The 14,042-nt window shown below is 35.1% G+C and overlaps 2 protein-coding genes across 3 annotated transcripts; both read left to right on the forward strand.

Moving 5' to 3' along the window:
* Positions 1–2,251: 2,251 nt before the first annotated feature.
* On the forward strand, positions 2,252–4,386 carry LOC118060953 (uncharacterized). The gene is made up of 5 exons (XM_035074274.2): positions 2,252–2,543; positions 2,637–2,730; positions 2,818–2,888; positions 3,790–3,846; positions 3,982–4,386. Exons 1-5 carry the CDS (start codon positions 2,433–2,435, stop codon positions 4,135–4,137), a joined length of 489 nt encoding a protein of 162 aa, XP_034930165.1. The 5' UTR covers positions 2,252–2,432; the 3' UTR covers positions 4,138–4,386.
* Positions 4,387–8,178: 3,792 nt separating this feature from the next.
* On the forward strand, positions 8,179–13,354 carry LOC118060954 (importin subunit alpha-1). 2 transcript variants are annotated; one of them, XM_035074275.2, is made up of 11 exons: positions 8,179–8,718; positions 9,521–9,620; positions 9,707–9,798; positions 9,886–10,017; positions 10,207–10,392; positions 10,629–10,792; positions 10,872–10,950; positions 11,732–11,860; positions 11,965–12,092; positions 12,190–12,564; positions 12,722–13,354. In XM_035074275.2, the coding sequence occupies exons 1-10, from the start codon at positions 8,509–8,511 to the stop codon at positions 12,560–12,562; spliced, it is 1,593 nt and encodes a 530-aa protein (XP_034930166.1). In that variant the 5' UTR covers positions 8,179–8,508; the 3' UTR covers positions 12,563–12,564; positions 12,722–13,354. The 2 variants fall into 2 exon arrangements, with proteins under 2 accessions (XP_034930166.1, XP_034930167.1); XM_035074276.2 differs by having other exon boundaries at positions 8,185–8,718; positions 9,524–9,620.
* The last annotated feature ends 688 nt before the right edge of the window (positions 13,355–14,042 follow it).

The raw sequence follows: 14,042 nt of genomic DNA on the forward strand, positions 1-14,042 counted from the left end.
GAAAATCTCAAATAATAATATTATTATTTTTTTAATTAAAATTATATTATTTTAAAAAAATTTAAAAATAAAACTAAATCTTACCCGAGTTTTACTAAATGGTTGATTGACATAAGGAGTCAATTAATCAAGTCGTATTCAATATAATATAAAATCTAGCCCCAATCATATTAAAGATTTAACGGATCACTAGATTCACCTATAATATTGACTCGGGTTTAATAAGACTAGTAGGAAAATAATATATCTATCCCCTAAATCAATATCTCTAAGATAAGCAAAATTTCTATTAGCTTCTAGAAATAGCATTTTATTTGTATAAAGATTGAAAACGAAACTTAAAGTACTTGGAAAGTAGGTGATCAACAGAGCATGGTGGCTGGTTCCTAGAAGTGGGCACTTTCTAAACCTTAATGCTTACTCCAAGTATTAAAGTAGAGGTTGGGATATAAAAACAGTTGGGTTAATATATCTATTAAATTGAAAAATCATTAAAAATTAATTTATAAAAATAAAATTAATAAACTCAATTCGTGATAAATTAATTCAAGATGACTCAATATAAATTTAAATAAAATAAAATAAAATCATTTAAAAATATATATAAATTGAATTGTTTTATCAAGTCAGCCATAGTGCTGTTTAATTAATTTTAAATATAGTGAAAGTTAAATTCTAAATCTAATGAATTAACATCTCAGAACTCTGCAAGTTTAATAGCCACTGCTTGAATTTCAGTTTATGTTTAAAAAAGTAGTTGTTTTTTTTAAAATATTTTTTATTTAAAATAATATATTAATAATATTTTTTAAAAATTATTTTTCAAAATCAATACATCAAAATAATTTAAAAATATATATTAATTTTTTTAAAAAAAATTCAACTTTTTTTAAAATTACATTTAAAACGAAGTACCAAAAACATTTTCAAACTTTCTGGGTGACCTCTTTGCCGTCGCAAGCTTTTCCATCTTTTTCCTTTTATGTCCAGTCAAATTAACCAGACAAACATGAACAATATTTTCTTACAGGTAAATTAATCAGCGGCGCGTATGTTTACAGTAAATCCAGGAGGGAGGGAGAGGATAGGAAGAATGTTGCCTCAATCTCTCTACAGCACACATGATTCCTTCACAGAAACTAAGAATAAAACAGTGTTTCTCTCAGCATCACCATCATCAAATGGTAAAATAATAGATTTCACATCAATATTTCTTACCTGTTTACATCGTAATCAAAGGTCAACGCCGAGACTGGGCAAGATCGAAGGGGTTATCTGTGGAGACTAGAAACTGCTCTTTCATCTGATCGGAGGGTGTGCTTAGATGCCATCTCAGCTTCCACTCTCTTTTTTCAGAGATTTATTCCGTTTCGTTAAAAAATATCTAAATCCAAGGAGGGCGCTTGATGAATAAAAATATATATATTTAATTTTTTACCAGTTAAATAATTAATCTGATATAAATACAGGAAGGCCCACTGCCATCCGTAACAAAGATATTCAATCTTTCAAGAATCGAATTGGAATCTTTTCGACACGCAACGCGCCGCGATTAAGAAAAAAAAAAAAAAGAGCGCGAAACGTGCCAAAGGCCCAAAAGTACGCCAATTTGCAATGGCAAGTCCCGTAATTATTCAAAAATCAAATGTGAAAATCACAAGATCGCATAAAAATATCTAGGCTCTCGAAACCGTAAAGGGTTGGTGGCATTTATTATGTCCTCTTGTTTTAACTTTTATCTCATTTAGGTCCTTTTACTCTTTTTATCATCATTCCATCCTTTTTTTCCTATTTCAATGATCATGTGGTTATTTTTTTAATTTGCTTGTGAAAGATGGCGAAAAATCCTACCATCAAGTGCACCATACCATGTACATGAATTCATTTTTTAAAAGGACACATCACCCGTGATAAAAAAATTTAAAAAAAATTAAAATTTATTTTGATATTAATATAAAAATTCAAATTTTATTTTTAAAATTATAATTTTTAACGAATAACATTTTAACCACAACACCCGAGATGCATATTGTGTCATTATGCCTAGCGTGTTTGACTTTTAAGGGAGAATTCAACATGGACAAAGAACAAGGTGACTAACAACGTGAAGAATAGGGGATGGACTTTACATTTTAAAAAATCAAGTGACTGAAATGAAACTTCACCTTTAACAGGTTAACTGAAACACAAAAACTGTCGTCCCTCTCAGGTCTCTCGAACTTTCCTCCCTCCCTTTTTCTCAAAGATATGTTCTCTCTACATACACAAACATCCCTTTATAGCTTCAATTCTCCTCAAATCCTTAAAAGACAAGAACAGAATCAACAGAACTACACGATTGTGCATTCTTGTTCCTCTGCTATGCTCATTCTCTGACGACTGTGAGTTTTTAGGTTAGCTGATTTGTGTAAATTAAATTGTAGTAAAGAGATATGGATAGAGAAGGAGGATCCAAAGGCGGATCTTGCTACTACACGATTCTTGGTATTCGTAGGGATGCCTCCTTCTCTGATATCCGTTCTGCTTACAGAAAACTTGCCATGGTAAATTCAAGAATTAAAAAAACAACCCACCACGTTTTGACTCTTCTTACTGGTTTATCTAAAGCTTGTAACTTTTTCTTTTAATGATTTCAGAAATGGCATCCTGATAAGTGGGCTCAAAATCAAAGTCCCGGGGTCGGCGGAGAAGCCAAACGGCGGTTCCAGCGAGTTCAAGAGGCTTATTCCGGTGAGAGTGGCGGTTTTGATGGTGGTAATCTGGTGTTAAGGTTCTGTTTTTGAACCGAAGATAACTATGTTTAATGGGTTTTTGCAGTTTTATCTGATCAATTTAAGAGGTCAATGTACGATGCTGGGCTTTACGATCCACTGGAGGAAGAAGACGAGGTACGTTCAAAAATACCCTCTTTGTTTTCTATTTTGTTTTAGTTCTTGCAAGGCAAAACAAAATGGTGTCGTTTTTAGGTTTTGGTGTTCGTGGGTGTGGTCGTTAATGATTGGCTAGGCACATTCATTTTAGTGGTATTTTGGAGCGTAGTAGCAGTTACTGGGGTTATTTTTTTAAAAAAAAAATGTATTAAAATAATAATTTTTATTATTTTTAATATTGGCATGTCAAAACATTAAAAATAATTTTAAATAAAAATAAAAATCAAATTTTTAGAAAACACGTTTGGAATAGACTTTTATTAGATGAATGAACACGCACTTGAGCTTGTAGCACAACGGTGGAAGGGTCTTGTGTCCTTCCAGGTTCAAGTCTTGCTTGTGCACGCTTGTTATCCCGCGGTGCTTTACCTGTTTATTGGGCTTGCAGGATGTTTAGTGAGTTCGGGGATTAGTCGTGGTGCGCGTAAGTTGGCTCAGACATTCCAAGTTACCAAAAAAAAAAAAAAATACCATTTTAGACCGTAGTTGGAATGAAAAGGCATAATTTTTCATCGTTTGAAATGCTGCATTACACAGACAAACATTGAAAAGTTGATTTTGGAAACCTTTGACCTGATTTGGATTGAGTTTCAATTTGAATCGGTCTGGTTTGTACTTGTTTGGTCAACATCAAGAAATTTGTCTGGGTTGATCTCGTGATCCATGAGTTAATCTAATAATTCAGTGATCTAGGCTCTTTCCTGGATCAATCTAAGTCTAACACGCACAACAATGAATGTATTACATGCACAAATGAGTATCGTGGACTACCCATTGTTGATGTCTCTTCTGTCTTTTTAGTTTGTTTTCTTTCAATAGATTGCCCGTATGTCTTCAATTTGTAAATTTTTGAAAACAGGAATTTTGTGATTTTATGCAAGAGATGATCTCCATGATGAACAATGTGAAAGATGAGGTATGAAATTGAGCTCCCACTCCTTCACCTTCCCCTGTTGCCCCCCTTTTGTGTAACCATTATTAGTTCACCTAAGCCATATGAAAAGGGCAGAATGGTAAATTTGACCTCCAAATGGTGTGTTGAGTATTCCAGGGAGATAGTTTTGAAGATCTGCAGAAGATGTTCATGGAAATGGTTGGTGGGAATGGCATGGACTTTGACCTCAATGATGACCAGACAAGTACGAAGAGGGCACGTGTCAATGCATCAAAAGGTAATGCAGCGAAGCGCGGCAGCTCTCGCTGTTGATGCATGAATTACAGTGGATCATCCAACCAAGTGCATGAATTATGGTGGAAATTTGGTGTTTATGGGGGGATTAGTTTAGGTAACAATTTAGTTTGTTCTTAACTTGGAAGGATTGTGATTATACTTAGATAGAATAAAATTTCCCCTTACTTGTTTGTCATCAACTTATATCATACACTATGTTTTTCCTTTGTTCATTGAACATTGAGTGAAGAAGAGCTATGAATGGTAACATTTGTCTTTGGCAAACATGAGACAACATGGGCATCCAAAGCCATTTCTTAAGGTCCTTCAACTAGGAGATGAGGCACGGGCCAGCATGGGAGAACAAATTTGACAATTGTTATGCATATCACTTATACTATATAGTTTTCTAAAACATTATCTTAAACATGTTTCATGCACTAGTGTGATTCGGGCCATGTATAGTTCTATCTGGCCAGTTACTTTTCGTGTGATAGGTGCATCTTCTAATTTCTTTTATAAATTCTTGGTGCATGACTGCAATCCAAAGAAATAATCTTTTTTGATTCATTGCTTCTGATACCAGCCAGTTCTCCTATCATCTCGGTTATGCACTGGATATAGGTAAGGTGGGCTATCTCTTTTTTTAAAAAAAATTATGCCCAAGGATAAAGCTCATTCTAGATCTGCTACACTAAAAAGCTAAACGGGCATTGAAATTGCCGAGGTCCATTGTGATCATTTCATGGTGCGATGCAAAAGCTTTCATAAGGTCCATGCCGCCTCCATTAGTAATGCGGATTTTAAAAATAATTTTTAAAAAATAAAAAAATATTATTAATATATATTTTAATAGTAAAAATTATTTAAAAAATAATTATTATCACACTTCTATTTTTTTATTTTATGGCAGGACTGGAGGTCTGTAGCTGTTAGTGCTTTACTGGTGTGTCTGTAGTGCAACTTGCAAACTTACATTACATGGCATGTTTGTCTCTGTCTTGCTTTTCATTTTCTAGCTTTCGGCACCCTTTCTTTATAGTGCTTGTCTTGTCTTGGTGTCTGTTGTGCATGGAGAATCATGGTAGAGAAGATTGTTGTTAAAGAATTCAATTTGTTTTTTAAATGGAACGATAGCGCGTTTAAAGGGTGAACTGACCCAGACGATCAGATCAGCTTCGGTTTTGTCAGGCCCTGAAAAGCTGCGTCTCGAACCATTCGACATTTAATTTGCCAATTTTTTCGATAGATCTATTGTTTTTACTTTCGCCGTGCACAGTTTTCAATGGCAACTGACCAGTCAGCCGGCATCCAGGAACCAGAAGCATGCTAATTATCAATTTTTTTTTTTTTTTTCAAAAGAAATTTTTTAAAAAATTAAATTTTTTAATTTTAAGTTGATATTTTTTTGGTATTTTTGTAATATCAAAAATAATTTTTAAAAAATAAAAAATATTATTTTGATATATTTTTAAATAAAAAAAAAAAAAAAAAAAAAGATATGATCTTTTTTATTTAATTAATTCAAGTTTTTTTTTTAAAAAAAAGATTAACACTTATTTTTTTTAATACCACTAAATACCAGATAATTATATTCAAGTATTCTTATTAAGATAGTCAGACGATATGTAATAACATTTTTTATAAAAATATAATTTCATGTCATATAAATAAATAAAATTTTTTGAAAAAAATTATCAGTTTGAAGAAAAAACAATCTAAATCCCATCGCATTAACATAAATTCAAATTCACGTGCCACATTCACGTAGAAATGTCAAATAAAATCATAAAAAAACTTATTTCCAAAAATAAAAACAAAATAGGAAATCTTACTGCACTGGCCTGTATTGATCTTAGAACCTCCATGCACGAATCATTCAATTGTTTTTTCATTTCCTATGAAACCATACGGAGCCATGTTGTAGCAAATAAACCCTAATTTCTCGAGGTAAAAATCACACAAATCTCACGTTTCAGGGATGCACAGGAAGAGGAATAGAGAAACTGAGGCTGACTTCTTGCCGAGATAGGTAGCCCAGAGCTCGTACTCGATTGTCCTGTAGGTGGATTGGGCCCTGTTACGTTCATCCCTCTTTTAGACAATAAAAGTTTGGGTCCCTGTCCATTGATTGCCTATCTCCACTTAGATTATTTGTTTTTAATGGTTTTTAAACTCTTTTTTTAGTGCATTACATTAATGAATTTTATGTGTTTTTTTTTTGATTTTAATGTGTTGATATTAAAAATTAAAAAAAATCATTTAAATGCTTTACCAATTGAAAAAACACTACTCGCCGAGTCACCATATTACCGAACACACTTTCATGACACCGAGAAAAAAGTAAGTATGAATCATAATTGTTAATTCTAGGCTTGGCTTAATGCGGCATGATCTTTAATTTGACCTGGTTGAAAATTAAAAAAATAAGATTAAAATTAAAATATAAAAAAAAAAAAACAATAATGTATTTTATCTTTAATTGTTGGGAGAGAGAAAAAAACAACAACGATTTACGATAGTCCAACTACAACACACATAACACCATGTGTGAGAAGAGATGGTTACGCATCCAGTGAGATGATGGACTATGAGATTTTAATACCGAGTGAAGTCACATGTGCCAGCCTAAATTGTGCAAACATCATCCATTCACTTGGCATGTTTAGAACATGTGCCTCTAAAATTGTGAATAAAAAAAATTAAAAAAAAATATGAAAAATACCAAAATGCACCCACGAACTTGTTAATTAATAAAAACCCATGTGAAAATACCAAAATGCTCTCAAAACCAAGCTTGAGTTCTATCATTTCTAAGGTTAAAAATGTACTTTCATTGTATTATCCAAAAACCGTAAACACCTATACCCAATAGCTGAGCACATCTTTAATCTCGGGGGCAAGGAAATATACTTACTGTTAAGAAACCCGTGAAAAATCAAGAAAGCCCCTGATCAATAATTATAAATCTCGCTGACTCTGGAGTAAAAGAGTATTTTTTCGGTATAAGAAAAACAAATACACACCCACGTAATTTTTTAAAGGTAATGGGTCGGTGGAAAAGAGTAACAAAACTCCACTTGAAGGCTTAAAGGTTTTTTTGTCTTCCATGAAAGGTAAATGAGTAATTTTATGATGGAGGTACACAAACACAGTAAACTCTGTAAAGCTACACTGAAACTCACTATTCTCTCAGCTTTTCTTTTAAGGTCTCTCTGGGCATCTATCATTGCAATTGATATTTCTTTTCCATGGGCACATGATAAGCTCACGTGAAGAGCTTTGTCTCTAACATCACACTATCCCATAGTTTTATATCGAAGATCGGTAAATGTATTTTATTTCTTGAAGGTGACCTCATCTAAAATAATTTGGACCATACTAAAATCACAAATCAATTTCAATTATTTGCCCTGCAACCTCCATCAAAGTGAACGACATTCCACGAACACACGGTAAAAGTGATGGTTTCCCTGTCCCCTGGCCAGGGCTATTCGAGTAAGGGAGTACAGAATATCCTTTTCACCGAAGTTTTGAAATAAAAAAAAAAAAAATTTAATGTGAAACTCGGCAAGATTCAGTTCCAACCAATTAATTTTTTTTTTTTAAAACGATGTTATTTTAATTTTTTTATAAAAAAATTTAACCTGAACAACTTGATGACCCGGTTAAAACTTAAAACTTGATCATTAGACCACTGAAAACTTTCCTCCTCACGAAGTTTTTTGTGTTTTCACAATTCCCCTGGATATAGTCTTCTTTCATCAAAGATTTCAATTGTGTCCCTCTCTCTTTTTTGTATAATCATTTTCATCTTAGCATGCACAGTTGTTAGACTTGAATCGAAAACAGGCTGGATTATTCAATCAACAGTTAATTCAAATAAATTATTTTTATTAAAAACGACAGCGTTTTGTTCTTTTTTCTTCTTGCTGTTGACTCCACCTAATTTTGATCTGGTTTGGTTAGCCAGCGAAATCATTAAAACCATAATTTGATCAATCATGGTTAGTTGGATGAATCTTTCAAGTTAACATATTCTCTGGCATTCTGTGATTTTTTTTGCTATTGCAAAGTACCATACAGCGACCAGGCTAGCTTCCCTCCATCAACAAACGGCGTCGTTCGACCAGTTCCCTCAAAAAGGTCACCTGTTTTCTTCACGTTCAAAATTCAAATTAACCCCATCAATGGCACATCTCGTAATAAAATAACGATCAAAACCCATTTTCTTATCAAACCCTACATATATAATGCAAACCTCTCCGCTACGCCCCCCTCTCTCTCCTCAACTTTCAAAAAATCAAACAAAATCCTCAATTAATTGTTCGATTAATTGCTTAATCCTTCAACCAAGTCGCTAATCCAAAATAATCATCGTATTAGCTAATCCTTTAATCCGAAACGATGTCGTTGAGGCCGAGTGCAAGGACCGAGGTCCGCCGGAACAGGTACAAGGTGGCGGTGGACGCGGAGGAGGGAAGGCGGAGGAGGGAGGATAACATGGTGGAGATCCGTAAGAATCGGAGAGAAGAGAGTCTTCAAAAGAAGAGACGTGAAGGACTTCAGGCTCAAGCCATGCCTGCTAGTCTCCATTCTTCTGCTGCCGAGAAGAAGGTTAGTTTCGTGATTTTATGGATTTTCGTCTTCATTTTCGACTATTTTTTATTGTAATTTGTTTTGAGTGTTTGTGTGTGTGGGGTTTCAGTTGAAATTAGGGCTTTTGTTGAATTTGGTTTTGAATGGTGGCTTTGTGGTTAAATTTAAATTATTTAATGATCTGCTGCTGTTGAGATGGTTAAGGTTGAGTGAATTTGGTTAATAATATTCTGGTGTGATTGGTGGTCTGATTGTTTTCGAGCGTTATAGTGTGTTAGTTTTGTTGGGCTTGGTTAGAATTAGGTTTAAAAGATTTAGGTTTCAGTTGGTTTGGAGCTTTGATGAATTTTTATCGGAACTGGGTGTATTAGATTATCTGAAGGGCTTAAGTTTTATTCATTCAAGGGTTATGGTGCTTTTATTGGTTTCACTGTAAGGTTTGTTTGCTAGGTTTAGCTATGCAATGGGAATATTTGTCTCAATCGTGTAGAGTGCAACCAATCCCATCGCATTGGTATTGGGTGCCACTTTGCCAGGATCTCTTGTTGGAATTGATTAAACCATTGGATATTGGTTTTTGATTGCGTGATTGAGTGTGTCATGCATGTCATAATTTGTATTCTGTTGAATTGTTTGAACCAATAATTGGGGGATTCTAGTTTGGCTATTTCCAGGTGTGTTAGTTCATTAGCTTTTTGGAGGTTTAGATGGCGGATACTTGTAATTTAGGTGAAATTTGGATACTTGTTTGTTTCACTTTTGGTGATCTTAAAAGATGTTCGAGTTTTGATTTATTCTCTATGTTGGACTTGGTTGACAGCAGTTGGAACATCTGCCATCAATGGTTGCGGGTGTTTGGACTGAAGATGGTAATCTGCAATTGGAGGCAACCACTCAGTTCAGGAAATTACTTTCAATTGGTGAGAAACTGCTTCTTGGAATGTCTTTTATAATAGCATTAATGCTATTTGCATAACATGTCTCTGTTGTCAATTTCTGTTTCCAGAGCGCAGCCCTCCTATTGAGGAAGTTATACAAGCTGGTGTTGTTCCTCGATTTGTTCAGTTTCTTATGAGGGAGGACTTCCCACAATTACAGGTATTGTAGATGCCTTTGACTATTTGTTTCTTTTTTTTTTTATTGTTGTATATGCTGGAGAATCTAATCAGGTGAAAATTACTGTAGTTTGAAGCAGCTTGGGCTCTCACAAACATTGCTTCTGGAACATCTGAGAACACCAAGGTGGTGATTGATCATGGGGCTGTTCCTATATTCGTACAACTTCTTGGTTCTCCAAGTGATGATGTTCGTGAGCAGGTATGAAAATCGATCATGACCAGTGTTAACTAGTTTGATTTTCTTTTGTTTATTTAAATTGTCTCGGGTTAGGTCTTAATGTTTTTGTTCAGTGTGAATGAATTTGGTTTTTATTAATTAGTTGCAGTCAGTAGCTATCCTGCTAGATAATCGTGACCAAACTCCTCCCTTATATGTTTGAATGTGCAGGCTGTGTGGGCTTTGGGAAATGTTGCTGGAGATTCTCCTAGATGCCGTGATCTTGTCCTTGGCCACGGAGCTTTGCTTCCTTTACTGGCACAATTAAATGAGAATGCCAAACTTTCTATGCTCAGAAATGCTACATGGACACTCTCAAACTTTTGTCGAGGCAAGCCACAACCTCCTTTTGATCAGGTTTGGTTATTCATTAGTTCATTTTTATTTGCGTTTTGACTGAATGTGAAAAGATCAATGCTCCACACTTTATTTGTTTTCACTTGATAATGGTCATGCCATTTATCCTTTTTTAATATTTAGTTATGAGGGATTTCAGGGATCATTGCTGACTTGAATCTTTGTTGTTTGTAACATTTTATGTGATGGTTCTTAGGCCACAGGTCTTGACTTTTTGTTACAATCTCATTTAACAGGTTAAGCCTGCACTTCCAGCTCTTGCACGCCTTATTCATTCTGACGATGAAGAAGTCTTAACTGATGCATGTTGGGCACTCTCATATCTCTCTGATGGTACAAACGACAAAATTCAAGCTGTTATCGAAGCAGGAGTATGTCCACGGCTAGTTGAGCTTCTGCTGTGAGTATTAAATTGTGGGACTTGTACTTTCTATTTTGTTTTAGGCACCCAGATCCTGAACTTTTGTATCATGGTTCAGGCACCCATCTCCTTCAGTTCTGATTCCTGCTCTTCGCACTGTGGGAAATATCGTCACTGGGGATGATATGCAGACACAGGTATTTGTCGCTTATAGCCATATGTTTCTCTTGTGTGAAAAAAATCTACACTATTTTGTTATCCCACAATCTAGAAAATTCTTTTATTGGAGATACTGTCTCTGTTTTAGCATTCCTGTTAGTACCTCGATGATATCCCATACAGGGATAGTAAGTGTTCAGTATAATAGGTGTAGCATTTAGCCCACTTCATCCCTGTATTGGATGGAAGTGGAACCTAATGTTATAATGAATCAGTGGCCTGGCCAAATGCCCTCTACTTTTAGCAACTGCTTAAACAGCTATACGTTCTACAGTACTGTGAATTATTAACTATTTTTCATATTCGCTATAATCAATGCAGTTAAGTTTTCTAAATAATTTCAAAGTGGTGGACAATAGGCTGTTTAAATTTTTTTACTGTGTTATCCATGTTGGCATCAGTACCATTCATCTTAATAATGGGAGGAGTTTTGAGTTCAAAGTACCTTGTACACAAATTGTACATTAGTAGGCTTGTTATATATCGAAGGGAATAGGAGCAGATATGAAAAGGCATTTTAAGGAGAAAGCTAACAGGGGCATTCATGACCAGGAAATAGGGCATATGCTTATTTGCATAATATAACTGCCAGAGAAGGCAGTAGGAGTTTGTCTTTTTATTTCATGGTCATGAAAAGAAATGCTTTTTTTCAATCATTTTCTGTTATTGGGAAAATCATTAAGGATGCACATGTGGACATTTTCATTGTAAGAAGAGATTTGCTTATCTCACGTGTTGACGTGTTCTGCTACCATGTAGTGTATCATCAATCATCAAGCGCTGCCTTGCCTTTTGAACTTGTTGGCCAACAATTATAAAAAGAGTATCAAGAAGGAAGCTTGTTGGACCATATCTAATATAACAGCTGGTAACAAGGAGCAGATCCAGGTAAGTCAGAAATACTTGTCGGTTCCATTTATTTATTAAATTGCATCAATTCAGTCTGAACGATGGATCGATTTTCTGTATATCTTGTTCATGAAATTTTGCAGGCTGTAATTGAAGCTAATATTATCAGTCCACTTGTTCATCTACTTCAAAATGCTGAGTTTGACATCAAGAAAGAGGCAGCATGGGCAATTTCAAATGCTACATCTGGTGGTGCCCATGAACAAATCAAGTAAGAAGCAGTAATCTTGTTATTTTGGAAAATATGTTTTGCAAATTGAGTAGTGAATCAACCAGCCTGCTCATCTGGGTGTACACATGGTTTCCAGGTACCTTGTCAGCCAGGGTTGTATCAAGCCCTTGTGTGACCTTCTCATTTGCCCAGATCCAAGGATTGTAACAGTCTGTTTAGAAGGCCTTGAAAACATCTTAAAGGTTGGAGAAGCTGACAAGAATGTCAGTGAAACTGGAGGTGTAAATCTCTATGCTCAGATGATTGATGACGCTGAAGGATTGGAGAAAATTGAGAATCTACAGTCACATGACAACACTGAGATATATGAGAAGGCAGTGAAGATTCTTGAGACATATTGGTTGGAAGAGGAGGATGAAACAATGCCACCAGGAGATGCTTCCCAATCTGGGTTCCAATTTGGGGGTGAGGCTCCTGCTGTTCCCTCTGGCGGATTCAACTTCGGCTAAAGGTATATATTAATTGTGTGATGGTTCATATTCTGGTAAATCCAGGCTAATTTTTGGTGATCAGCATGGAGGGCCAATGGGCATCTAAGTTTTGCTACCCAAGGTCCCAAAAACTGAAAAATATTTTTCCAGCACTCAATGATGTATTATTGATTGCAGGAGTTTTAGCTGCAGGCTCCATTGAAGTCCTTGAGGAGTGTGGTGAGATGGTCGTCAGGTTCAGGTCAGGTGTCTTGGTGTCTTGGTGTCATGTTTGGTCTACCTCTGGTTTCGGGTAGTGGTTGATAGGGTGTTGGACTGGCTCGGGTTTCATTATGGCCAGAGTAATACGTTGCAGGAAGAGAAATGAATGTGATTGGTGGCATGATTGAACTTGGGTTTCCATGTCTAGAATATTTTGGGAAACCTGAGTTCATTTTAAAGGGAGTAGTTATCCCAGGAGATTGGGGTCTTATAAAAAGGACATGGAGTCTCTCTCACTGTTTTTTTTTTTATTATTAAAATATTTCTACGGTCCTAGTCGTCATGGTAGCATCTCTGCTTCCCTTTTCATAGTGTTAATTTTTGGCACTCAGAAAATCTTTATATTGCCACGCTTGTAGTTTCAAGGAATATTGGAATGATGTTTCCTTTACATTGTAAGAGTCGGTTGCAAAGATACGAGTCTCCTAGCTGTTTTCTAGGATATATACAATGTACTGGCTTGCTATTTCGAGTGTCCAAAACTCTTATATTGAAGGGAAATGTTGAACTGCTATCAGTATTGATTTATTATTTTGATTTCACCGTTCACCATCTTTGTTCCAGCTTTCCTATCAATTTCTTCGTATGAAGACACCTTCTTGCATATAGTTCTTGGCACTTTAATCCCAGTAACTCCGAAGAGTTTTGTTAGCATCGTGATTGGTCACCTCCTTGCAACTTGCAATTTTAGATTTAACTTGCCTTTCATTAACTTACCTTCTCTTTCTCAATTCTCGCTAACCCACCACTCCAAATCCGAACCCCATTGCTTTCCTTATTGCACTTTCCTCTTCTAGTCTCTCAAACCCCAACAAAAATCTCAGAACTTTGGCTCCAAACCCCATCAAAATGAGGGATCTTTTGCTTGTAACAAGGCACCAAAAATTGTTCTGTTTTTTTAGATTAACACGGGTGTTTAGATCAGTTTGTGTGTGTTGATTAATTCCATGAATTCTAAAATTAATAATTATATAAACTTTTAATAGTGATTTATGACATTCGAATAAATAATGGCCTGAGAGCAAATTCAAGTACAAAAAAATATATTTGAAGGTGATGTCTTTTTGGCAAAGAAGATGATGCGTGAGAGTGTTCGGTTTTTCATGGCTTTTAAATAAAATAGTTATGGGTGGGTATTACTTTATAGGATGGTTTAGATTGGTTTTTCATGGCTTTTAAATAAAATAGTTATGGGTGGGTATTAATTTATAGGATGGTTTAGATTGGTTTTATTTTG

This window comes from Populus alba, chromosome 13 (genome assembly GCF_005239225.2).
Source record: "Populus alba chromosome 13, ASM523922v2, whole genome shotgun sequence".
In the NCBI taxonomy this organism is placed as follows: Eukaryota; Viridiplantae; Streptophyta; class Magnoliopsida; order Malpighiales; family Salicaceae; genus Populus; species Populus alba.